This window comes from Oncorhynchus masou, chromosome 18 (assembly GCF_036934945.1).
Source record: "Oncorhynchus masou masou isolate Uvic2021 chromosome 18, UVic_Omas_1.1, whole genome shotgun sequence".
Lineage (NCBI taxonomy): Eukaryota > Metazoa > Chordata > Actinopteri > Salmoniformes > Salmonidae > Oncorhynchus > Oncorhynchus masou.
In genome coordinates this window covers 28,688,925-28,715,258 of record NC_088229.1, presented here as the reverse complement: position 1 = coordinate 28,715,258, position 26,334 = coordinate 28,688,925, and the positions used below count along the sequence as shown (strand labels likewise).

Here is a 26,334-nt window from a genome sequence, read left to right as displayed (position 1 = left end):
CAAGAACACAGCTACTCAGGAGCTTTCTGACACTGCCTACTCCCCTTACACTCAACCCTTAGCTGCCAGGGACCACAGCCAGGGAAGGGACCACAGCCAGGGATTAGTGTGCAATACGATAGGCCTTCGCATGTGACAGGGTCAGGAAGGCCACAGGCCTCCACGGTGCACCAACCCAATGATGACAAATAGGAGCCCTTTCCACACATCATGTCTGCCCATTTAACCTGTTATTAAAGTCACTCACAATGTCTGATTGTTCAGAAATAGTATGCTTGTACAGTGGGCCTGGGAAAGAAGCCAAATAGGAGCGATAGAATTTGACTTGGGAATTAGCATTGAGTGAAGTTCAGACTCCTTCTATAAACCAAATCATGTTGTAGGCAGGGTTGATGGGCAGAAATGGCTTAGCTTGCATTCTCTGAGTTATCTTAGGCCTAAGTCCATCTCATAAGCAATGTGTCAGAAACAAAAGTCCTGTACGCACACTGGCAGCTTGATTGCCAACTACTAAGCCATTCTCTGCAGCCAAGCAGGTCCAGGCATGGACCAGTAACACATTTACATAGGGCCTAGGCCCTATGGGCCTCTCTTCCATTTGGGAAGTGAACAGAGCTGCAGGTCAATTCCAATTGATCAGACAACTTCTCATGAAAATGTTCTCTTAAAATCAGCACTTGATCACCAACTCCTGCTTGCTGTAACAATCCCTTCTATGGTTGTGAAAACAAGCCCTAAGTAGCACATCAAGGAAATTGCTTTTATAAAATGCAGGCTTGTTTTGAAAAAGGACCTCAACTGGAGAGGGTCATACAATGTAGGGCAGGCTGTGGAGGGCTCCATCTAGGCCAGGGATGGGCAACTTTGATGGGGGTGGGGGGGTACAAAAAAACTGAACTCTTCATGAGGGGCCACAGTGGGGTGGGTCTGCGTACCCACATCCCCACCTGCGAGCAAAAATGTTTGGGTGGCCCCCCTCATGACAGCGAAGAGGAACATTATAAGTTTTAAAGTAAATTTCATGCAATTCTGCACATTTTTCCATGTGGCGGAGAGAAAAATGTGCCGTTCTTAATATAGTAACCAATGATCAGTGGGCCCCACCCCGGTCGATAACTCGACCATGCTACTAGTTTAGATAGTTGGCCCCTAGACTAACTTATCAATCAAAAAAAAAATGCTGATTGAGTGACTGCTGATGCACAACCAAATTTCAAAATAGCACCTTGTATATTCTAACTCTCAACAGTAAGTTGAGACCCCAACTGAGTTCCACGCAAAAAAAAAATATACATTTTGTTTATTTGTTTGTTGAAATTGGTCTGCGGCCTACAAAAGGGGGGGCCGCATGCGGCCCATGAGCCACCAATTGCCCATCCCTGATCTAGGCTACTGTATATCTGCAGCAGGCTGCTTTTGTGACTACTGGTTAGTCTACCTCTTCACATTTGCAGTTCAGCAACAATGGCCACAGTATTTGAAGACAATGGTGATGAACTGGATTGTGAAAATATGATTGATAAGTAGGTCATGCCTTGTTATCACCATGTGAGGCATAAATTCATGTAATTCTACAAAATTATATCATTATGACTAAGTCTGTGTTGAAAAGCTAAGTGGAAGAGCCTACAAACAGCAGCAAACTAGAAATATTGTGTGTCAACTTGACTAATAATGTGACTGTGTCAATTAACCTGAGTAAAAATTTGCCTGCTCTTTTTCCATGATTGCTTTTTGATTTGATTTATTAAGTTCCCTATTAGCAGACGCCAATGGCGACAGCTAGTCTTACTGGGGTCCGACACAACAAAAAAATACACCATACAAAAAACGTTACAATTTCCATACATGTAAAAACATCAACATGTAGTGTCTGTGCACCAGTTACACATACGTCAGTAAATACTACATACACACAAGTTGGTCTTCATCAAATAAAGAATTTCAGAGACGAAGTAGGACTACTGCATTACGAAATACAATGCATAGCTTTTTCCTCTTGCTCTACACAACCTCTAAGGAATTGAGACAGAAGTGGCAGCAGTAATCTGGTCCCACTGGGACATGGCTGTGAGATCTGAAAGAGACAAAGATGTCTGGCATCCATTAAACAATGATATAGATAAATAATAAAATAATTTCTGCAAATCAGTGCCAGCTCTACAAAAGGAATGGCATAGGCTATTACTGCCAAGGTAAGATCTGGACTGATACTACCAGTATTTGAGAAGACATTTTAGGGGGAAATGACAGCAACAGGACAATTTGAACCAACCACTCAGTTACACTGAAAAGGCATCTGCTGCATACAATCTACTAGGTCGGAGCATCATCCTCCTTGTTCAGTACTTTCAGCAAGTCCAACAACTTATGGTGGTGGACTGAGTCCACTGTCCATTTTACACTAGGTTTGGTGTTGTATGTACGAGTACCCTACTTGTACTTGATAACAGCACCTCCCTGGCATAATGAGAGAGAAAGAGAGGGGGGGGGTAGGGTTGATAGGGATGGTAGGGCAAGGGTCCTAATCTGGTTCCAAACCCCAGACACACAGGGGAATGTGCAGACTAAGAGAGCCATACGGTTCAACCAAGTTCACACATTTCCAGGAGAATCTCAAGCCCCTGTCCGTAGCCTGCCCTAACACCCACTCGTCAATGCTCCACTGCAGGCAATATGCCAGCTTCACAGCTGAATGTGTTGTCAGCCATCTGCCAGTTGGGGAAATAAGACCTTGCAAGGCTGAGCACAATGCTCTCATGGGTGTGGAGAGAGACTAAAATAGCCTACAGAAGTCAATGTGATGAGGTTTTAGAAGTAGAAGAGGTAGCCTAGCTAGGTAGAGCGCTTTATTTTTAAATGCCCCAACAAAACATTATTACTGTTGGCTATTAATATTATTGAAAATAATGTAGGAAAGTTGAAAAAGGACAATTTCATTTATAACAATAGGGTTGACTGTATATATACAAATAGGTTGAGCATTAAAGTCAGTAACTTTTATTATTTTAATTATGTGGCAAATATAACACCTCATACCCAACACATCCCTATTTTTTGTTCGATTCAAGACCCCCTGTTTGATATCAGGACGTAAATCACTGATAACGTTACGTCCGGAATGTTGAAACATTCAAACAATAAGCTACAACAGACGAGGCGAAGCAAGAGGGTTTACTCTGCCCAAAATCTGTCCACGAAAAATAGACCACGAAGTGAGTCAACAAAAAATGTAATAGCTAAATTGCTACATGGGGCTTATTTGATAGAATATATCTCCTCAATATAATATATCATATTTCATCGATAACACAAATATTACAGGCTATAAGAAATATCTAGAGGAAACAGAAAACTCCTAAGTTCCATTTTCCTGATAGGGATAACGTAAATGTTTTGTACACATGGTATGGAGTGTAAAACGAACACTACACTGGTTATAGCTAGCTATTAGTTACTTGGTTGTTACCGTTGCAGCATACCAAGTGTAACATTGTAGCTTGTTAGCGAGCTAGCCAGCAATCACTCAACGCCGTTTCCTGTCTCCCAGTATAGCTTGGTCGGTTGCTATTAACTGACGAACTCGTGGATCGTTGCAAATCCCCTCATGCAAACCAGTACTGAAAGCATTGGAAATATATTACGAAACCCACACTACTTACTAACGTGCAAACTTCACATATGTCTGTAACAACAGAGCTTCCCTTTGCCACCAAATAATGCTAACAGCACTAGGCTCGAGACAAAAGCCTTGTGAATGAAGTTCCTATGCTATGGGGGGTGCAATTCCATCCAGGTACCGCTCGCCGATTGTAAGTATTCAACGGAGTAAATGCGATATTTCTAACAATACAACGTCCCCCAAACTCGGAGGAGAATTACCCGACGTCATAACATTTTACATTTGAGCTTACCCCTCCTGGTCCAGTTTTCCTTTCTTCTGTGTTTTATTTTAATGGTGTGTTGTTTTACGAAGGCGTCCTGTTCCGGGGTCACATCCCTCCAGTTGGGAATCTGGTGTAAACCCTCCAGTTGGAGCTGCGTGGTGGAGCTGGCTCCCGTTGTTGTTTTAGTTCCAGGCGACCACTAGGGGAGCCGTCCGCCCAAAATGTAATTTTGTGACTGACTTTTTTTATGCATTATTTTGTTATTTACATTTAAGTAATTTATAGACAGGTTAGCTGACGTCACGAATACTATGCGCAAGCTTCAATGGGGAAGAAGGCCGTGTGTTGTGATTCTGGATGGCAAGATAGATAGCGACAAGCTAGGGAAGTATAGGTGGCTCATGTCAGCTAGTTGGGGGTTCAGCAGCTAAGCTGATGAAACTCGATTGTATTTATTGCATTTATTATTATACTGGTTCCGTAAATTTGGTTAAAAAAATCTAATTCCCGTGAATTTTGCATGATGGTAAAGGACCATGGGCCACACCCTCTCATGCGATGCCAATTGGCCACATGCTGGCGCTATAACAAACAATTGAAAATGCAAACTTGGAACGCGAGAACGTCCCTCATGCTGTGTCCGAGTGTCATGAAATTCAGTACATAGGTCCCTCTGCTCACAAGGAACACATTTGCTATAGGACCAATAATGTCTGCCATGAAGGATTTTTCGCCATTTAGAATTGTGTGAAAAACATTCAAAATGCTATTCCTCTAGCACCGAATGATGGATCTGCACAAAACGCGATATATAGTATCTTTAGACCAAGGCCTCGCAACGCAATATTTTCCAGGCTAACATCTCAAACGACATGACTGTTATTGATCAATAAACATTCGCGTGGGCGTGGTCTGAAACATAAATGCATATAAATCAGATATGGATTTTCGTATTTTAACAAAACTTGGTACAAAAGATCCAAACACTGAAGACTCAACATAAGCGGGCACATTCAGATGGACCACATGGTGGCGCTATAACTGGTACATGTTTATATCTCTTGGTCAATTTGACTCATGATGAACTTTGGCACACATGCTCAGGGATGTGTCTAGCTAACCTGTAAACTATAGTTCAGTTTGGCTGCATGGTGGCGCAGTTGGACAGGAAAAAAACATTTATGAAAGCTCATTGGCTTATAGTAGCCATATTGTTTCAGCTCGTCCTGGAAAATATTGTGTTTTAAGATGTGCATCCATCGATGTGATGCACAAAATGTGTCGATCAGTCTATTGGTTCTGGAGAAGATGTTTAAAGTAGTCAATGTCATACAAAATAGTCAGAAATGCATCAAAAGCATATTGCATGATCAGTTTGATTTTGATTTCTGATATTGGCCAAGTGTGGTTAGCAGTACAGAAGTAGCTCATCCTAGGGTGATATCCAATTTGTCCTAATGGTGGCACAGTAGGCCCACAGCTGAATTCCAGAATTTCTGCTTGCAGCTTTATTTTATATCTTGTACTTGATTAGATACCATGTCTTGTTTTGATGCGTTTTGATCGATGTCACGTCTATGCTAATATGGCTAAAATTCGCAAACTAGGTAACGATGTATGGGAGAGACAAGTGCAAATGTATTTCTGGTTTCAATAAACCTTGGAGACAAAATATAGTTTTTATGTCAACAATCAAAGCCAACCCTGTCGGTTTTGCCCAATGGTTGTACACGCAACGGTTTTGTTTGTTAAACAACCAACCCGTCTATAGGGATGTGGATATTTTTAAGGACTGCTTATTTCTAAAGACCGGATGAGGATTATTATAGAGGTCAAATGTAGTAATTGGCCGACACAGGGTATAGTGTCCCCTTTTTATTTCACAAACTTGATTCCACATGATTTAAACAAATTAGCAAATGCCAAATGAAAAACAAAGGCCCTCCCTCCTTCAAGTCTACAGTGTATTTGTGTTGAGTTGAAAGAGCCTTAAAGCGCATTAACTTGAATAGGTATAACACAGTATGTTTGAGTCTATCACTTGAACTTCATGATGGTAAAACATTGATTAATAGTATTACTCATTCAGATAATTGATTCAGGTAGTTCAAAAGCAGGGATACATTTCCAGCCAATCCAGTATACTTGCGAGCACAAGGTTCATGGGAAATTAACTATGGTTCTCAAATTCCTATTTTTTTCAGAATAAGTCTATGCACATGTTCAGAGCCCTGGTCATAAATACAAATATATTTGATCATAAAAAGATGCTGCAATGAAAAGCACAGAGGCTGTCCACCATCAATTTATAAAGCTTGAAATGATAATGATGACAATAATATTGATGATAATGATGGCCGTAATAATAATAAAGACACGGTCATGTATTTCACAGCACATAAAGATTATCAATAGCGAAAACCAAAAAGGCACATATGCTTAACAAAGACATCTTGCTCCACACTGGCCTTTAAAAATATATGGCTATTCTGGAAATATGGGTATTCTGGAACACCTTTAAAGCAGTTCTCTCCAACCCTGTTCCTGGAGAGTGACACTCCTGTAGGTATTCAATCCAACCCGTTGCGGTAGATTAGGGTTGGAGAAAAAAACTACAGAATGGTAGCTCTCCAGGCACAGGGCTGGAGAGCCCTGACTTAAATGATCATCTTACTCAAAACTATTGGTCATTTATTCATTATTCCACTGTTAAAGGTCCAATGCAGACGTTTTATCTAAATATCAAATCCTTTCTGGGTAACAATTAAATACCTTACTGTGATTGTTTTCAATTAAAGTAGTAAAAAATAAACAAAAATTGCTTCTTAGCAAAGTGCAATTTCTCAAGCAAGAATTTTGTTAGGACTGTCTGGGAATGGGGCGGTAAAAACAGAAAACTAGATGTTATTGGCAGAGAAATTTGGACTAATTAACCTGGTGATGTCACCAGGCAGGCCAAAACGCCATCCCACCATAACAGGCTGACATTTCAGGTGGTCTTTTCAAACTAGAAGGGCATTTTCATAATTTTCCCAGTATTATTCCAACCTCAGTGTAAAAATCTATTTAAAATCTTGTTTTTTGACTACATGTTAGCAGTCAAGTTTTCAAAATAAACGCATGATCACAGTTTTTAGTCTGTACTGAAAGTGCTCCATCTTGAAAAGTTGACTGCTGACATGCAAATACAAGATATGGGATTGTGGACTAATGAACAAAATACTAAAACATAGTAATTTATTAAAATATCCATTTACCTGGCTATATTAACATTCAGTGCAGATATTACTGAGCAGGTTACGCAATGGAATGCATATAAAAGCTCTTCTTCAATTCATGCTTTTCAGTGTTCCACACAGCAATGCCCTATGTTTTACAATTGACCCTTGTTTGCAATCTGCAACAACAGAAAATAATGGACATACAATATAAATCAATTAAATATAGGCACCAGTGCTCAATAGCAACGCTTCCTCCCCCCACACACACATCCTATGGTTAAAATAATCATTAGTGGATTCTGTCCACAGTATACTCTAATCAGGAGAGAATAGATACAGAATGTATAATTCAACGACAAATGTACATTAATACAGTAATATCATGGTTTGTTTTCACAGAACATCAGTCACTCTACACAGCATTGACACAGCATTTTGAGATGAGAGAGATAAAGCCCGCTAGGTATGTACAGTATTATTTTCTAGAATAATTTTCTCAAGCATAAAAGTAAAAGGCATAGATAGGCACATAGGTCAGGACTGCCACTGGGGACAACATACAGTGCATATCTGAAAGCTAAAACATACAGAACTGTCCCTGCATTTTCTTCAAGGTATTGTAGATCAATTCAACTGACCTATCATGAGAATCGACCCTACATCATTTCACAGCATGTAGCAGGTAGCTTATGTATAATGACACCACATAGAGACATTGAAGAGCAACACTTGAGATAAAGAGCTATGGCTTATTACAAATTTATTATAGACTCAAGCTTGTGGTCTTGGTCTGAAGAACCACACAAGATCACTTGGTCTGGGGATCACTGTCCAAGTTTTGGGCTTGAGTCCTGGCACCAGTGTATGGGTCTGGGTCTCGTGTAATAGTCTCTGACAAGACCGTATGAATATCAACTCCTGAGTTAAATGGCCAAGTAGCAGTGACTCAAAATCCTGGCTGGCAAAACGTCTTGCTTTACTTATGTAGGAGCAGGGCTGGAATGCAATGTTGTTGAAGGAAATATACTCTTGACTCCATCTCTGTTACAAACAACAGACTGGGGTATCTCATTCCACAAGGTATAAAACATCCCAGATGGCAAAATCTCATACATACACAATAGACAAATAAGACCTTATTCCATAACATTATCATGTCAAAACCTAAAAAGTACCTTTACAAAGAAAGCTTGATTCTTTGTACAAAAACATTTAACACACTTTCAAGACTTTAAATACAGTGAGCACCGAAAGTATTGGGACAGTGACAAATTGTTTCGTTTTTGTCTCTGTACTCCAGCACTTTGGATTTGAAATTATACAATGACTATACGGTTAAAGTGCAGACTGTCATCCAGCACTTTGGATTTGAAATTATACAATGACTATGAGGTTAAAGTGCAAACTGTCCTCCAGCATTTTAGATTTGAAATTATACAATGACTATGTGGTTAAAGTGCAGACTGTCAGCTTTAATTTGAGGGTATTTTCATCCATATTGGGTTAACTGTTTAGAGATTACAGTACTTTCTGTACATAGTCCCCCAATTGTAAGGGACAAAAAGTATTGGGACAAATTCACTTGTGTATTTAAGTAGTAAAAATGTAAGTATTTTGTCCCATATTCATAGCACACAATGACAACATCAAGCTTGTGACTCTGCACATTTGTTGGAGGCCCTTGCTGTTTGTTTTGGTTGTGTTTCAGATTATTTTGTGCCCAATAGAAATTGATGGTAAATAATGTAGAGTAATTTTGGACTCACTTTTATTGTAAATAAGAATAGAATATGTTTCTAAACACTTCTACATTAATGTGGATTGCTACCATGATTACGGATAATTCTGAATGAATCATGAATAATGATTGAGTGAGAAATTTACAGATGCACAAGTATCATCCCCCAAATACATTATTCCCCATTTATTTCTAATAGGGCCACAAAATAATCTGAAACACAACAAAAAACAAACAGCAAATGCATCCAACCAATTTGTAGTCACAGCGCGCTACGAATATGGGACCGACTACTTCACTTTTTCTTACTTAAATACACATAATTTAATTTGTCCCAATACTTTCCCCTAAAATGGGGGGACTATTTACAAAAGTGCTGTAATTTCTAAATGGTTCACCCGATATGGATGAAGATACCCTCAAATTAAAGCTGACAGTATGTGCTTTATCCTCGTAGTCATTGTGTAATTTCAAATCTAAAGTGCTGGAGTACAGAGCCAAAACAGCAAAACAACGTATCAATACTTTTGGAGCTCACTGTAAAACAGAGGATACAGTATATTTCAATGAAAATAATAAAATTCAAAAGTAAAAAAAAATAAAAAAAATCATAGAATGAATGTAAACCGCATGAAACACTTGAGGTCCTACGTACCTCTCTCTGGCCTGGTCATTTAACTATAATCAATGCAAAAAAACTTATCAAGTCATTTAATCAATCTCCTATTACAGTATTTCACATATAATTTAACTCCTCTCTCTTACTACTCTCCTGACAAAATGTTCATACATTGTTTCATTAGGCATCATTATTATGTTGTTTGCTCCCAATTTGGTTTGAGATTGTCACTTTCAGGGCGCTATTCATGTGGTGATAGGTCTGGTTGACATGGGGCGTGCCCACGTGCAAATGATTTTCAACCCTGTACTGTCTGTATGATATAGTAACAATGGCAATTACTCCCAATGAAATGTGACTGTCAACAAGTACTTGCAGTTTTGCATCAGTTCATAAACCATAACCATGACTGCCAGTCAGGTGTAAACATCTGTAAAACATTGCCAATTGCTCTTATTTTACGACAAAGACTTCAGTGCATTTTCATTCCTTTTGGCTCCATAAGCTGAAAACCCTGATCAGATCGACAAATCAGGGGTATTAAGGTTCAGAACGCTTCTCCGGGCAGTGGCTTTTATTCAAAGTCTGCTATCTTTGGCAAGAGAGTGCATCATCCAGTTCACCTTGGTCTTCCAGCTCTCTCTCAGAGCTTCGTTAAACTTGACTTTGAAATTCTTCAGCGCTTCTTCCTCCGATTTCCCCAAAGCCAATGAGTCCTTAGAAAAGGGTGAGACAAGAACAAAAATATCAGAAGGATGACGGATGTGCCTTTACCATTTAAAACAACTCACATTACTATATTGGTAATCATCATCAATATTAATATCATGATAATTAGATTATCATCATCATTGTTAGCAAGGTCCCTGCCACCACTACCATCAACATGATCATAATCACCATCATTGAGGTCCTTGCAACCAACATCATCATCACCATTATCATCAATCGCACTAGTCATCAACATCATCACCATCATTAGTAGCTGCAGACGTATCCTTGTAACCATCACCAAATCATAACCATATTTTGAAAAGGACACTGATCTCAGGTGTAGGACCTTGCATAGACGTTATCTGACTACTGTGGCTAAAACTAGAGGAACTAACAAGTGTAAAATAGCATAAATCATTGTGTGTGTAGGAGTGATGTACTACAGTATACATAATGCTCCGTTCAACATATCTGGCAATAAAAGGAGGCGCCCCTCTCACCTTTAGGTACTGGATGTCCTTGAAGGAGCTCAGCTCAGGCAGTCCGGCTGCTTTCATCATGGCAAACAGGTTAACAAACAGAGTCCCATTGCGACACAAGATCTTATAGGCCTGCTCACAGCACTCTCTGAACCTGTTGGTGGCACAATACGAGATGTACCACACCATTATAATGGAGCTTCAGGATCACCGTAAAATAAGTATGCATGGTTATATAAGTACGTACAGGTATAAGTACAATTATTCACAGTTGGGTGCTAACAAATCACCAATAATATGAGATTGACAAATACATTAAGATGATCGGATGTGTCCCCTATCGTCTCTGATTTGGAGTAAAAACAAAACAACAAATGGAATTATATGAATACGGTGACAGATTCGTAAAACATCATTATGTATCTTTCTGTTTTATTTTTTATCTTGGTACAACTCTATATTAACAGAGACAATACAGTGTTGGATATGAACAATATATAATACTATATAATACTATATAACACAAAATATGGCATTTAGCACACGGTTTTATCCAAAGAGCCTTACTGTCATGCGTGCATACATTTTTCGTATGGTTGGCCCCAGCGGGAATTGAACACATGATAAGGGATTGATAGATTTCATGTTTTACCTTTCAAACTTCTCACTGTTGTTGGTCCTCCCTTGTTGGATGACGTGGACAAAGTCGTACGTCAGAATAAAAGGCACACGTTCCCTGTTGATCCCAAATTTGCTCTTGAAGTTTCCCAGAAAGTGCCCAAAGTCAATGTGGAACAGCTAAAAGAGAAAAAAAGAGGGAAGACAAGCAGGAGATTAACAGACGTTTTCCACACCATCCAAACATTATTATGAAACATCATTATTGAGATTTCCATTGTAGCTGCAGGCAAGTGAGGTCTTAAAAATGGATCAGATTAAATATGTTGGTAACACAAGTATTGAATAACTCATGAACAAGCCATTAAATGGAAAATAAACTGGATGATCTCCGCTTGAGACTATCCTACCAACGGGACATTAAAAAATGTAATATCTTGTTTCACCGAGTCGTGGCTGAACGACGACGCAGATAATATTCAGTTGGCTGGGTTGTCTGTGCATTGACAGAACACCTACGTGTCTATTTGTCAATAACATTTGGTGCGCAATTTCTAATATTAAGTAGGTCTCGAGGTATTGCACGCCTGAGGTAGAGTACCTCATGATAAACTATAGACCACACTATCTACCATATTTTTCATAAACGTCTATTTACCACCACAAATGGATGCTGGCACTAGACCGCAATCAACGAGCTGTATAAGGCCATAAGAAAATAATAAAATGCTCATCCAGAAGCGGCACTCCTAGTGATCGGGGACTTTAAACTTAAATCCGTTTTACCTCATTTCTACCAGCATGTGCAACCAGAGGGGAAAAAACTCTAGATCACCTATACTCCATACACAGAGAAGCATACAAAGCTCTCACTTGCCATCCATTTGGCAAATCTGACCATAATTATATCCTGATTCCTGCTTACAAGCAAAACCTAAAGCAGAAAGTACCAGTGAGATGGTTTGGAATGAGTTGGACCGCAGAGTGAAGGAAAAGCAGCCAACAAGTGCTCAGCATATGTGGGAACTCCTTCAAGACTGTTGAAAAGGCATTCAGGGTAAAGCTGGTTGAGAGTGTGCAAAGCTGTCATCAAGGCAAAGGGTGGCTACTTTGAAGAGTATAAAATATATTTAGATTTGTTCAAAAACTTTTTTGGTTACTACATGATTCCATATGTGTTATTTCATAGTTTTGACACCTTCACTATTATTCTACAACATAGAAAATAGTAAAAATAAACAAAAACCCTGGAATGAGTAGGCCAAACTTTTGATTGGTACTGTATGTTTTGATTTTTAATACATTGTATGGCTGCATGGTTTGACTAATGATGAATTGAAAAAAGTCGCTTGAATGGCATGAACTCTGCTCTGTTTTTTTGTGCAGCCTGTAGACACTACATCAGTCAATCATTCACAATTTGACCAGGACTTGATAATGCCTAGAATTTCACGACAGCATCCCCTTTGTGTGGCCGTAATGCACCTTAAAAAAAATATATGCCTTTTGCGACCAGTGACCGTTGTGCCCTTCTCCCTGAGGGCTGCGCACTCCATCATGTGATCAGATCTTTCTCACGGGCTACAAGTGAAGAGACACATTGCCCAACTCCGCATGGGCTTATTCAATTCCGAGGTGCATAGAGAAGATATTGGAAGAACTGTCCGCATTTACTTTTCATCAGCCAACAAGATGGCTGCCTAATGAACAGCAAAAGTACTAGCCTATGTCAATCTACTATCCCCATAGCACAAAAGTCAAACTATTCTATTCTGTGCAATAAATAAATATTCCAAACATTCTGGGACAGTTGTGGGATGCGATAGATCCCAAATTAATACAACCACTAGCATAAAAAAAAAGTTTTTTATGCAATGTGGATGACGCAACAGATCAGAAAGTTGAACTTAAAATGTTGATAAACTATTTGGCTATTTCTTCAAATTATAAGCGCAGCAATGCGTGCATGGTAGTCAGCTATAGTTGTGATACAAATCTCATTAAAACACATTAGCCTATGGGCTAGGCCACGTGAGGTGTGCGACAATGATTCCAAAAAGTGTTTTTTTCTTATGCTGGGCATCATTCACAAGTGATAATATATAATTCACAATTGATAGGCTAATATTGTCACCCATCAGACTAATCTTGATTTCATCTTGTCCTTACATATACTAAATAATATATGTGTTAAATTTGTTTTGATTTAGAATGAACCATTATCATGCACCTGTATCGAAACAGGGACAGTGGGAAAAAAATCTGTCATCTATGCACTTAAATAGCGATTGGAGGACAATTTTCCCCGTAGTTTATTTTCATGCCAGCCAGGAAGGCTATACTCCTGTTGTAAATATAAGCAATGTGCTTAATATTAGGAAAGTTGAGAAATAAATATAGTAGGCCTAGCCTGTAGAAAGCTGATGGGATTCTAGTCTTTTTATTAGCGGCCATCACTCTGTTTTCTCCCGCAATTGCATTGCCTATAGAAATGTTGCGCAATGGGCTCCCATGACGTGTTTGATTAGATTTTCATATACATTTGCATTGATGTCAGAGTGATTAGAGGGACAATAGAGTGCTGAGTAACAGGCAGTTAAGCAAGTTTGGTAGACTACTAATGACCAGCAGCACCATCAGAGCTTGGAGAAGCCTAATTACTGTGACTAAACGGTCATGTGGAATTTGACTGCTTTCGTGACTCGTGACCGCTGGTGTGACGGTAATGTGGTCACCGCAACAGCCCTAGGCGTAGGTCTCCAGATCCTCAAAAAGGTCTACAGCTGCACCATTGAGAGCATCCTGATCGGTTGCATCACCGCCTGGTATGGCAACTGCTCAGCATCCAAACGTAAGGTGCTACAGAGGGTAGTGTGTACGGCCCAGTACATCACTGGGGCCAAGCTTCCTGCCATCCAGGACCTCTACACTAGGCGATGTCAGAGGATTGTCAAAGACTCCAGTCACCCAAGTCATAGACTGTTCTCTCTGTTACCGCACAGCAAGCGGTACCACAGCGCCAAGTCTAGGCTCCTTAACAGCTTCTACCCCCAAACTATAAGGCTGCTTAACAATTAACAAAATGGCCACCTGGACTATTTACATTGACACCCCCTACCACCCTTTGATTTTACACTGATGCTACTTGCTGTTTATTATCTATGCATTGTCACTTTCCCCAACTACATGTACAAATTAACACGACTAACCTGTACCCCTGCACATTGACTCGGTACCAGTATATATGTATAGCCTCGGTATAATTATTTTATTGTGTTACTTTTTATTGAATTTTTTACTTTAGCTTATTTAGTAAATATTTTCTTAACTCTATTTCTTGAACTGCGTTGTTGGTTAAGTGCTTGTAAGTAAGCATTTAACAAAAACCTGTTGTCTTTGGTGCATGTGACAAATAACATTTCATTAGATTTTTTAAATGCTTTACAGATTATTATGAATGATATAAATTCTTATAAAGTGGCTAGTTTGCATCATCTGTCTTCACTAAAACCACTGCAAAGGTTTTGCTTTCAAACTTTGTTTTTAACAGTGGTGTGAAGTACTTACAGTTGAAGTCGGAAGTTTACATACACTTAGGTTGGAGTCATTAACTTTTTTTTCCAACCACTCCACAAATTTCTTGTTAACAAACTATAGTTTTGGAAAGTCGGTTAGGACATCTATTTTGTGCATGACACAAGTCATTTTTCCAACAATTGTTTACAGACAGATTATTTAACTTATAATTCACTGTATCACAATTCCAGTGGGTCAGAAGTTTATATACACTAAGTTGACAGTGCCTTTAAACAACTTGGAAAATTCCAGAAAATTATGTCATGGCTTTAGAAGCTTCTGATAGGCTAATTGACATAATTTGAGTCAATTGGAGGTGTACCTGTGGATGTATTTCAAGGCCTACATTCAAACTCAGTGCCTCTTTGCTTGACATCATGGGAAAATCAAAAGAAATCAGTCAAGACCTTAGATTAAAAAAAATGTAGACCTCCACATGTCTGGTTCATCCTTGGGAGCAATTTCCAAATGCCTGAAGGTACCACGTTCATCTGTACAAACAATAGTACGCAAGTATAAACACCATGGACCCACGCAGCCATCATACCACTCAGGAAGGAGACGCATTCTGTCTCCTACAGATGAACATACTTTGGTGCGAAAAGTGCAACTCAATCCCAGAACAATAGCAATGGACCTTGTGAAGATGGTGGAGGAAACAGTAAAATCCACAGTATCCACAGTAAAACAAGTCCTATATTGACATAACCTGAAAGGCCGCTCAGCAAGGAAGAGGTCACTGCTCCAAAACCGCCATAAAAAAGCCAGACTACGATTTGCAACTGCACATGGGGACAAAGATCATACTTTTTGGGAGAAATGTCCTCTGGTCTGATGAAACAAAAATATAACTGCTTGGCCATAATGACCATCGTTATGTTTGGAGGAAAAAGGGGGAGGCTTGTAAGCCGAAGAACACAAGCATGGAGGTCGCAGCATCATGTTGTGGGGTGCTTTGCTGCAGGAGGGACTGGTGCACTTCACAAAATAGATGGCATCATGAGGTAAGAAAATTATGTGGATATATTGAAGCAACATCTCAAGACATCAGTCAGGAAGTTAAAGCTTGATTGCAAATGGGTCTTCCAAATGGACAATGACCCCAAGCATACTTTCAAAGTTGTTGCAAAATGGCTTAAGGACAACGAAGTCAAGGTATTGGAGTGGCCATCACAAAGCACTGACCTCAATCCTATAGAAAATTTGTGGGCCAGAACTGAAAAAGCGTGTGCGAGCAAGGAGGCCTACAAACCTGACTCAGTTACACCAGCTGTCAGGAGGAATGGGCCAAAATTCACCCAACTTATTGTGGGAAGGTTGTGGAAGGCTACGCGAAACGTCTGACCCAAGTTAAACAATTTAAAGGCAGTGCTACCAAATACTAATTGAGTGTATTTACATTTCTGACTACTGGGAATGTGATGAAATAAATAAAAGCTGAAATAAATCATTCTCTTTACTATTATTTTGACATTTCACATTCTTAAAATAAAGTGGTGATCGTAACTGATCTAAAACAGGGAATTTTTACTAGGATGAAATGTCAGAAATGGTGAAAAACTGAGTTTAAATGTATTTGGCTAAGGTATATGTAAACTTCTGACTTCAACTGTAAGTAAAAATGCTTGAAAGTACTACTTCAGTCGTTTTTGGGGGTATCTGTACTTTACTATTTATATTTTAGACATCTTTTACTTTTACTCCACTATATTCCTTAAGAGAATAATGTACCTTTTACTCCATACATTTTCCCTGACACCTAAAAGTACTTTTTTACATTTATAATGCTCAACCAGGACAGTATTAGGGCATCTATCAATATAACACTTTGTGTTGGAGTGTGCCTGTCTGTCCATTTAAAAAAATAAGATAATCGTGCCGTCTGGTTTGCTTAATATAAGGAATTTGATGTATAGCATTTACTTTTACTTTGTACTTTACGCAAGTATGACAATTGAGTACCTTTTCTACTACTGTACTTGAGTACATTTAAAACCAGATACTTTGGGACTTTTACTCAAGTAGTATTTTACTGGGTAACTTTCACTTGAGTAATTTTCTGTTAAGGTATCTTTACTTTTACTCAAGTATGACATTTTAGTACTTTTTCCACCACTGGTTTTAAATGACGACATTCTGGCATGTCTGCCTCGTGATTGATTCCCTTTTTGAAGTTACTAAGAAAGTCTGTCATTGATCCCAGACCATTGTCACTGCTGTTGCCTAGGGTTGTGTTTTCAAGACAATTAGCATTGCTGTGTGTAGTAAGACGTGCCACTTTGTGGTAGAACTAACTACTACGCATATGTATCTATCGATCCAAAAGTATGTGGACACCCCTTCAAATGAGTGGATCTGGCTATTTCAGCCACACCCATTGCAGACAGGTGTATAAAATCAAGCACACAGCCATGCAATCTCCATAGACAAACATTGGCAGTAGAATGGCCTTACTGAAGAGCTCAGTGACTTTCAACGTGGCACCGTCATAGGATGCCACCTTTCCAACAAGTTTGTTCTTCAAATGTCTGCCCTGCTAGGGCTGCCCTGGTCAACTGTAAATGCTGTTATTGTGAAGTATAAACATATAGGAACAACAACGGCTCAGCCGCAAAGTGGTAGGCTACACAAGCTCGCAGAAAGGGACCGCGGAGTGCTGAAGCACTTAGCATGTAAAAATCGTCTGTCTTCGTTTGCAACACTCACTACAGAGTTCCAAACTTTCTCTGGAAGCAATGTCAGCACAATAACTGTTCGTCGGGAGCTTCATGAAATGGGTCTCCATGACCAAGCAGCCGCACACAACCCTAAGATCACCACCCGCAATGCCAAGCATCGGCTGGAGTGGTGTAAAGCTCGCTGCCATTGGACTTTGGAGCAGTTGAAACAGGTTCTCTGGAGTGATGAATCGCGCGTCACCATCTGGCAGTCCGACGGACTAATCTGGGTTTAGAGGATGCCAGGAGAAGGCTCCCTGCCCCAATGCATAGTGCCAACTGTAAAGTTTGATGGAATAATGGTCTGGGGTTATTTTTCATGGTTCGGGCTAGGCCCCTTAGTTCATGTGAAGGGAAATCTTAATGCTACAGCATTTTATAGACGACTCTGTTCTTCCAACTTTGTGGCAACAGTTTGGGGATGGACCTTTCATGTTTCAGCATGACATTGCCCCTGTACACAAAGCGAGGTCCATACAGAAATGTTTTTTCGAGATCAGTGTTTAACAACTTGACTGGCCTGGCCTGCACAGAGCCCCGGACCTCAACCCCATCGAACACCTTTGGGACGAATTGGAAGTCCGACTGCGAGCCAAGTCTAATCGGCCAACATTAGTGCCCAACCTCACTAATGCTCGTGGCTGAATGGAAGCAAGTCCTCGCAGCAATGTTCCAACATGTAGTGGAAAGCCTTTCAAGAAGAGGTAGAGGCTGTTATAGCAGCAAAGGGCGGACCAACTCCATATTAATGCCCATGATATTGGAATGAGATGTTTGACGAGCACGTGTCCACATACTTTTGTAATCTATCGATCCATCCACCTACCACATGTAGTAGAGTCAGTATCATAGTTTTTGAGAGGTCAAGTGTGATTATTTTGACTTACTGGCATTTCAATTGTCTGTCTAAGAATAAGTGTTCATCAGTTTACTTTATGAATGATTCATTGTGTAAGATAAAAAAGCTAAACATTTTTGTTTCTTAGGTATAAACAATGAGTTCTATTCCTACCAGGAATACCCACTCTAATCAGATTTATACAAATTATCAAGTTTCTACACTTTAAAAAAAAAGAAAATCCTGTGCATCTCACCTGCCCAGTCTCCTTGATCATGATATTGTCGTTGTGGCGATCACCGATACCCAACACGTAAGTGGCTACACAGTAACCAGCACATGATAGTGTGAACTCCTCAATGGCCTGGTCAAGTTTATCCCTGCTGACAAAATAGATGAGAGAGAGGAGAGACCACATGGGATCAGTTTGCTTTCTCCGCACTTTCTTTTATCCCTTCCTCCATTGAATGTTATATCTCTTTACCTTTCTCTCACATTCCCAAGTCAAGTGGAAACAGTGGGGTACGCACGCACACACTTGACCCTCTCGTTCTCAATATAGTTGAGGCATGAGGCAGGTTTTTGTCACAGCTCTATTAAATATTTGCAGAGAAGATTCGGAGGGTGACAGATGATTGACAGCCATGTTACACAGTCCTGTCTAGACATCTATTGGGTTCACTATGTTAAACTATTACAGATATTCCCCATTCCATTCTAACCAAGAGGCTTTAACACTTTGCAGCTTCTGTGTGATGTGGAGCTGTTTTGACAGCCCTTGTACTGCACCCACCCAACATTACTTATATAACGCCAATAGTTTATACATTATTTAAAGGTTTAGCTTGTCTGTCGAAACATTGGTTATTAGGTTATTAAATTATTGCATCTGAGCTCCTAGAGTGTGCGTCTCTCCTTTTCTTTTCCAAGTGTTCTACTCCGCTAGCCAGCACCTCGCCTAAACAGGTGTCCGTTTCTTTTGCCTCCAGATTAATCTTGCAAAGCCAGAAATGTAATTTCTTTTGCGTAATTGCATCAGATGCTCGATTAACTACTTGGGGGAAATGTATGAGAAAAGACACTAATGAGACTCCACCCCACTAAATGGAAACTGTGAGCCAAAGAATTGGCCAAATGTCCCCTTGCCTTCCGAAATTCAAAAGATGAATACACCTGAATTCACCTGCAAAATTGTGATTGGTCTAAATGATAAGTGACAAACATCTGCGCACTGAGAAAAAAGTTCCTTGTTAGTCGTCGCCTCCCACAGCCTGTTGACAGACGCTACGATACCATCCTATGTTACGTGCACCTGTCTATGAGAGATTAGGATTGAGGTCCCGCCGCCAGTCAGCATCAAAGGCAACTGCAAAAACGCTGTCACAACTGGCCAGTATGATTGTCTTGGATTTAGAGGTTTAAACAGCTAATAAGCTCAGAGCTGGTGCAATTCACCTCTAAGGTGAAATCATAGGTTCAGTTTAGCATGCTTGAGAGCTACCCTATCTGTAATTCGTTTCGTCGAAGATATACACTACCAGTCAAACGTTTTAGAACACCTAATCATTCAAGGGTTTTTCTTTATTTTTTACTATTTTCTACATTGTAGAATAATGAAACTATGAAATAACACATATGGAACCAAAAAAGTGTTAAAATATTTTATATTTGAGATTCTTCAAATAGCCACCCATTGCCTTGATGACAGCTTTGCACACTCTTGGCATTCTCTTAACCAGCTTCACCTGGAATGCTTTTCCAAAGGTCTTGAAGGAATTCCCACATAGGCTGAGCACTTGTTGGCTGCTTTTCCTTCACTCTGCGGTCCAAGTCATCTCAAACCATCTCAATTTGGTTGAGGTCAGAGGGTTTGTGGAGGCCAGGTCATCTGATGCAGCACTCCATCACGATCCTTCTTGGTTAAATAGCCCTTACACAGCCTGGAGGTGTGTTGGGTCAATGATAGTCCCACTAAACCCAAACCAGATTGGATGGCGTATCGTTGCAGAATGCTGTGGTAGCCATGTTTGTTAAGTGTGCCTTGAGTTGTAAATAAATCACAGACAGTGTCACCAGCAAAGCACCCCCACACCATAACACCTCCTCCATGCTTTACGGTGGGAAATACACATGCGGAGATCATCCGTTCACCCACACCGCGTCTCACAAAGACACAGCGGTTGGAACAAAAAATCTCCAATTTGGACTCCAGAACAAAGGAAAAATTTCCACTGCTCGTGTTTCTTGGTCCAAGCAAGTCTATTCTTCTTATTGGTGTCCTTCAGTAGTGGTTTCTTTGCAGCAATTGGACCATGAAGGCCTGATTCACACAGTCTCCTCTGAACAGTTGATGTTGTTATGTGTCTGTTACTTGAATTCTGTGAAGCATTTATTTGGGATGCAATTTCTGATGCTGTTAAGCCTAATGAACTTATCCTCTGCAACATAGGTAACTCTGGGTCTTCCATTCCTGTGGCGGTCCTCATGAGAGCCAGTTTCATCACATTTTTTGCAACTGCACATGAAGAAACTTTCAAAGTTCTTGAAATGCTCCATATTGACTGACCTTCATGTCTTAAAAAATTATGGACTGTCATTTCTCTTTGCTTATTTGAGCTGTTCTTGCCATAATATGGACTTGGTCTTTTACCAAACAGGGCTCTCTTCTGCATACCCCCCCCCCCCCCTAACTTGTCACAACACAACTGATTGGCTCAAACATATTAAGAAGGAAAGACACAAATTAACTTTTAAGAAGGCACACCTGTTATTTGAAATGCATTCCAGGTGACTGCCTCATGAAGCTGGTTGAGATAATGCCAAGAGTGTGCAAAGCTGTCATCAAGGCAAAGGGTGGCTATTTGAATAATTTCAAATATAAAATAGATTAACACTTTTTTGATTAGTACATGATTCCATATGTGTTATTTCATAGTTTTGATGTCTTCACTATTATTCTACAATGTAGAAAATATTAAAAATAAAGAAAAACTCTTGAATAAGTAGGTGTTCTAAAACTTTTGACCGGTAGTGTAGTTGAAGATATTTTCAGATTACACTAAGTATACCAAACATTAGGAAGACCTTCCTAATAACCCCCCCCTAAAAGCTTCACTTTCACCTGGTCAGTCTATATAATGGAAATAGCAGGTGTTCATAATGTTTTGTATACTCAGTGTATATATTTTGTCCTCAGAACAGCCTCAATTCATCGGGGCATGGATACTAAATGGTGTCAAAAGCGTTCTACAGGGATGCTGGCCCATGTTGCCTCCAAGCTTCCCACAGTTGTGTCAAGTTGGCTGGATACCCTTTTGGGTGGTGGCAAATACTTGATACACACGGGAAACTGTTGAGTGTGAAAAACCCAGCAGCTTTGCAGTTCTTGACACAAACCGGTGCGCCTGGCACCTACTACCATACCCCGTTCAAAGGCACTTAAATCTTTTGTCTTGCCCATTCACCCTCTGAATGGTACACAATTCATGTCTCAATTGTAGTAAGGCTTAAAAATCCTTCTTTAACCTGTCTCCTACCCTTCATTTACACTGATTAAAGTGGATGTAACAAGTGACATTAATAAGGGATCATAGCATTCACCTGGAATCACCTGGTCAGTCTGTAATGAGAGCAGGTGTTCTTAATGTTTTGTATACTCAGTGTATATTTTTATTTATTTTTTATTTTACCTTTATTTAACCAGGCAAGTCAGTTAAGAATAAATTCTTATTTTCAATGACGGCCTAGGAACAGTGGGTTAACTGCCTGTTCAGGGGCAGAACGACAGATTTGTACCTTGTCAGCTCGGGGGTTTGAACTTGCAACATTCTGGTTACTAGTCCAACGCTCTAACCACTAGGCTACCCTGCCCACCCTAGATAGAGACAGTGGATGACAGTGGGAAAAGATAGAGAGAGGTTGTGTCAAAGGGCAGTAGGCTCCATACAAACCCATGCCGTCACCGTAGACATGACTGCTAGACCAGTGTCTCTGTCACACTTACTCTGGGTTCTTGGATTTAAGCCAGTTGAGCAGAGCGTCTTTGTTGAAGGCAGCAGTCGCGGCACTGTTGCTGTTGTTGCGCTGGATGTTGGCGATGGTGTCTGAGTTTTTCACCACCTCAATGAGGCCTGTCTTGTTCCCGGTGGAGAGGCAGCCGTAGGGGATCATCCTTACAGAGACAGTAGAAAAAGTTAATCCATAAAACATTATAAGGCCTATTATATGCTCATAACAATTAATAACGTATAACTGTATGCCCTAAGTACATTGTTAGAAAACCATCTTATCAATTTTCCCCGAACCTGTTCCCAGTATGTCTGTAGGACCGTTTGACTGCAATGTCACCTACTGAATTCAAATCCAGGATTCCTGCGCGCCACAAGCAAAACCCTAGGTATTAGCTTACGGGGCTAATGCAGGTATTCAATGGGTCTCAAGCAAGGTTACTCATCCTGTAAGTGTGGTTCACTGAACCCACCTCTGAACCCACAACTAGGTCCACTGCTAAGCAGGGGTTGATACCAGTTCATGAAAGAACCAAAAACAGAAAAATAATTCAGTTTTTCAAGGAACAGAATCAGAACCATAAACGAAAGTGGTCTATACTGTTCTGGAACAGAACCGTTATTTTAAAAGCATGGGAACCGGTTAATAATGTTATTTCACATTACAGGATTTTTTTCCAGTCCCACAACAAACACAATAAAGCACCAATGCAAAGCCCCCCCCCTCTGTCAATCAGAAACATTTTCCAGTGTCTGTCTGCCAGCTGAAAATCTTTGCCAGTGAAAGTGTGTAGGCTACCTGCCCGTCACCTTCCGAAGCAAAGCTGTATTCTACTTACATTACAAGCATGATTCAGAAAATAGGGAGAGATTTTTTATTAGAGAAGAATGGATTAACTTTTTCAATGCTACTTCGGGATACTATAATTATCACGTTTCACATTGGCTTTATTAACTACAAAAAGGTAAGATGTGTTTTTAATTCCGCTCTGCACACACAAGCTAGCTAGCTCCAACGATAAACCAACTCTGAAGTCATTAAAAGTTCCTGCATAAAAGCCACTCCTCTGTAGGTATAATTCTGTGGGCCTAATTTAGATAATGCATGTTATCACAAGATGCCCAGTGCTTCAAGCCAAGCCGCCGCCTCCTCCACTCACTCTCGCTTGTCTTTCCATCACAAATGTAAATAATTCACTGAGCTATAGCTTTCCCTCTCCATAGCAAGCTTTTCTATCCACAAAGTAATATCCACAAAGTAATTTAATGTTGAGCTAAATGTTAAAATAATAATAATAATAATACACTGCTCAAAAAAATAAAGGGAACACTTAAACAACACAATGTAACTCCAAGTCAATCACACTTCTGTGAAATCAAACTTTCCACTTAGGGAGTGTAACGGATGTGAAACGGCTAGCTTAGTTAGCGGTGGTGCGCGCTAAATAGCGTTTCAATCGGAGGGTCTCTGCAGAGGGTCCCTGGTTCGCACCCAGGTATGGGCGAAGGGGCGGTTTAAAGTTATACTGTTACATTGATGCTGTTGACCCGGATCACTGGTTGCTGCGGAAAAGGAGGAGGTCAAAAGGGGGGTGAGTGTAACGGATGTGAAAAAGCTAGCTTGTTAGTGGTGGTGTGCGCTAAATAGCATTTCAATCGGTGACGTCACTTGCTTTGAGACCTTGAAGTAGTGGTTCCCCTTGCTCTGCAAGGGCCGCGGCTTTTGTGGAGCGATGGGTAACGATGCTTCGTGGGTGACTGTTGTTGATGTGTGCAGAGGGTCCCTGGTTCGCGCCCGGGTATGGGCGAGGGGACGGTCTAAAGTTATACTGTTACAGAAGCAACACTGATTGACAATACATTTCACATGCTGTTGTGCAAATGGAATAGACAACAGGTGGAAATTATAGTCAATTAGCAAGACACCCCCAATAAAGGAGTGGTTCTGCAGGTGGGGACCACTTCTCAGTTCCTATGCTTCCTGGCTGATGTTTTGGGCACTTTTGAATGCTGGCGGTGCTTTCACTCTAGTGGTAGCATGAAACAGAGTCTACAACCCACACAAGTGGCTCAGGTAGTGCAGCTCATCCAGGATGACACATCAATGCGAGAAGGTTTGCTGTGTCTGTCAGCATAGTGTCCAGAGCATGGAGGCGCAACCATGAGACAGGCCAGTACATCAGGAGACGTTGAGGAGGCCATAGGAGGGCAACAACCCAGCAGCAGGACCGCTACCTCCTCCTTTGTGCAAGGAGGATGCAGGAGGAGCACTGCCAGAGCCCTGCAAAATTACCTCCAGCAGGCCACAAATGTGCATGTGTCTGCTCAAACGGTCAGAAACAGACTCCATGAGGGTGGTATGAGGGCCCGACGTCCACAGGTGGGTGTTGTGCTTACAGCCCAACACCGTGCAGGACGTTTGGCATTTGCCAGAGAACACCAAGATTGGCAAATTCGCCACTGGTGCCCTGTGCTCTTCACAGATGAAAGCAGGTTCACACTGAGCATGTGGCAGACGTGACAGAGTCTGGAGACGACGTGGAGAACGTTCTGCTGCCTGCAACATCCTCCAGCATGACTGGTTTGGCGGTCGGTCAGTCATGGTGTGGGGTGGCATTTCTTTGGGGGGCCGCACCTCCATGTGCGCGCCAGAGGTAGCCTGACTGCCATTAGCTACCGAGATGAGATCCTCAGACCCCTTGTGAGACCATATGCTGGTGCGGTTGGCCCTGGGTTCCTCGTAATGCAAGACAATGCTAGACCTCATGTGGCTGGAGTGTGTCAGCAGTTCCTGCAAGAGGAAGGCATTGATGCTATGGACTGGCCCGCCCTTTCCCCAGACCTGAATCCAATTGAGCACATCTGGGACATCATGTCTCGCTCCATCCACCAACGCCACATTGCACCACAGACAGTCCAGGAGTTGGCGGATGCTTTAGTCCAGGTCTGGGAGGAGATCCCTCAGGAGACCATCCGCCACCTCATCAGGAGCATGCCCAGGCGTTGTAGGTGGGGTCATACAGGCACGTGGAGGCCACACACACTACTGAGCCTCATTTTGACTTGCTTTAAGGACATTACATCAAAGTTGGATCATCCTGTAGTGTGGTTTTCCACTTTAATATTGAGTGTGACTCCAAATCCAGACCTCCATGGGTTGATAAATTTGATTTCCATTGATAATTTTTGTGTGATTTTGTTGTCAGCACATTCAACTATGTAAAGAAAAAAGTATTTAATAAGAATATTTCATTCATTCAGATCTAGGATGTGTTATTTTAGTGTTCCCTTTATTTTTTGAGCAGTGTATATATATAAAAGGAATTTAGAGGTTTAAAAAGGAACAGAAAGGAACGATAAAGAACATTTTTCTGGTTCAAACCAGTTTAGAACTTTATTTTGCAGGTCGGAACAGTGAAATGGAACAAAACAAATAATGGTTTTGTTCAGAACGAAACGATTGGAAAATAATTTTGGTTCCAACCCCTGCTGCTAACACATACCTTAGATCTAGTCCCTCTTTCTTCCAAAGGATTTCCATCAGCTGGATCATTTGGAGGGTCAACATGTCTTGTCGGAGATCTGAAAGTATAGAGGTTATGTCAGGCTAAAGGTACATGTATATCCAACCAGAAATGGGATGAATATCCCAGATGCAGACTCCATAGAATTTTCTCATGGTAGCCAGACTTACAATTTAGGCCAGTATGATTAATGCTCCCGATGGCATTCGCGCAAAATTAGCATGATTAAAGGTCGGTCTGAAGAGAAATAGTTTATAACTTTAATTTACAAGTGACAGTATCTAATATTCCCGCATTGGATCAATATAAATGCGACATAACTCAATACACACAAATCGATGGGCCATGGAGTGGGGGATAACACCGCAAATTATTAATCTATGAACAAGTGTTTAT

The 26,334-nt window shown here is 40.7% G+C and overlaps 2 protein-coding genes across 4 annotated transcripts in view; both read right to left on the bottom strand.

Moving 5' to 3' along the window:
• Positions 1 to 4,075, bottom strand: part of ctnnbip1 (catenin, beta interacting protein 1) — a 32,489-nt gene extending 28,414 nt beyond the window's left edge. Inside the window, exon 1 of the mRNA XM_064922875.1 lies at positions 3,915 to 4,075. The gene's annotated coding sequence lies outside the window, so the exon portion shown is untranslated. The remainder of the gene's footprint in view (positions 1 to 3,914) is intronic.
• A 1,674-nt stretch (positions 4,076 to 5,749) lies between these two features.
• pik3cd (phosphatidylinositol-4,5-bisphosphate 3-kinase, catalytic subunit delta) overlaps positions 5,750 to 26,334 on the bottom strand; it is a 51,878-nt gene continuing 31,293 nt past the window's right edge. For 2 of the 3 annotated variants that reach the window (XM_064922872.1, XM_064922874.1), the window contains exons 18-23: positions 25,918 to 25,996; positions 22,411 to 22,578; positions 18,664 to 18,790; positions 11,311 to 11,456; positions 10,680 to 10,812; positions 5,750 to 10,181 (exon numbers count right to left, since the gene is read on the bottom strand). In XM_064922872.1, the coding sequence (XP_064778944.1) occupies positions 10,044 to 10,181; positions 10,680 to 10,812; positions 11,311 to 11,456; positions 18,664 to 18,790; positions 22,411 to 22,578; positions 25,918 to 25,996 (791 nt within the window). In that variant the 3' untranslated portion in view covers positions 5,750 to 10,043. The remainder of the gene's footprint in view (positions 10,182 to 10,679; positions 10,813 to 11,310; positions 11,457 to 18,663; positions 18,791 to 22,410; positions 22,579 to 25,917; positions 25,997 to 26,334) is intronic. The other variant, XM_064922873.1, reaches the window with a different exon arrangement.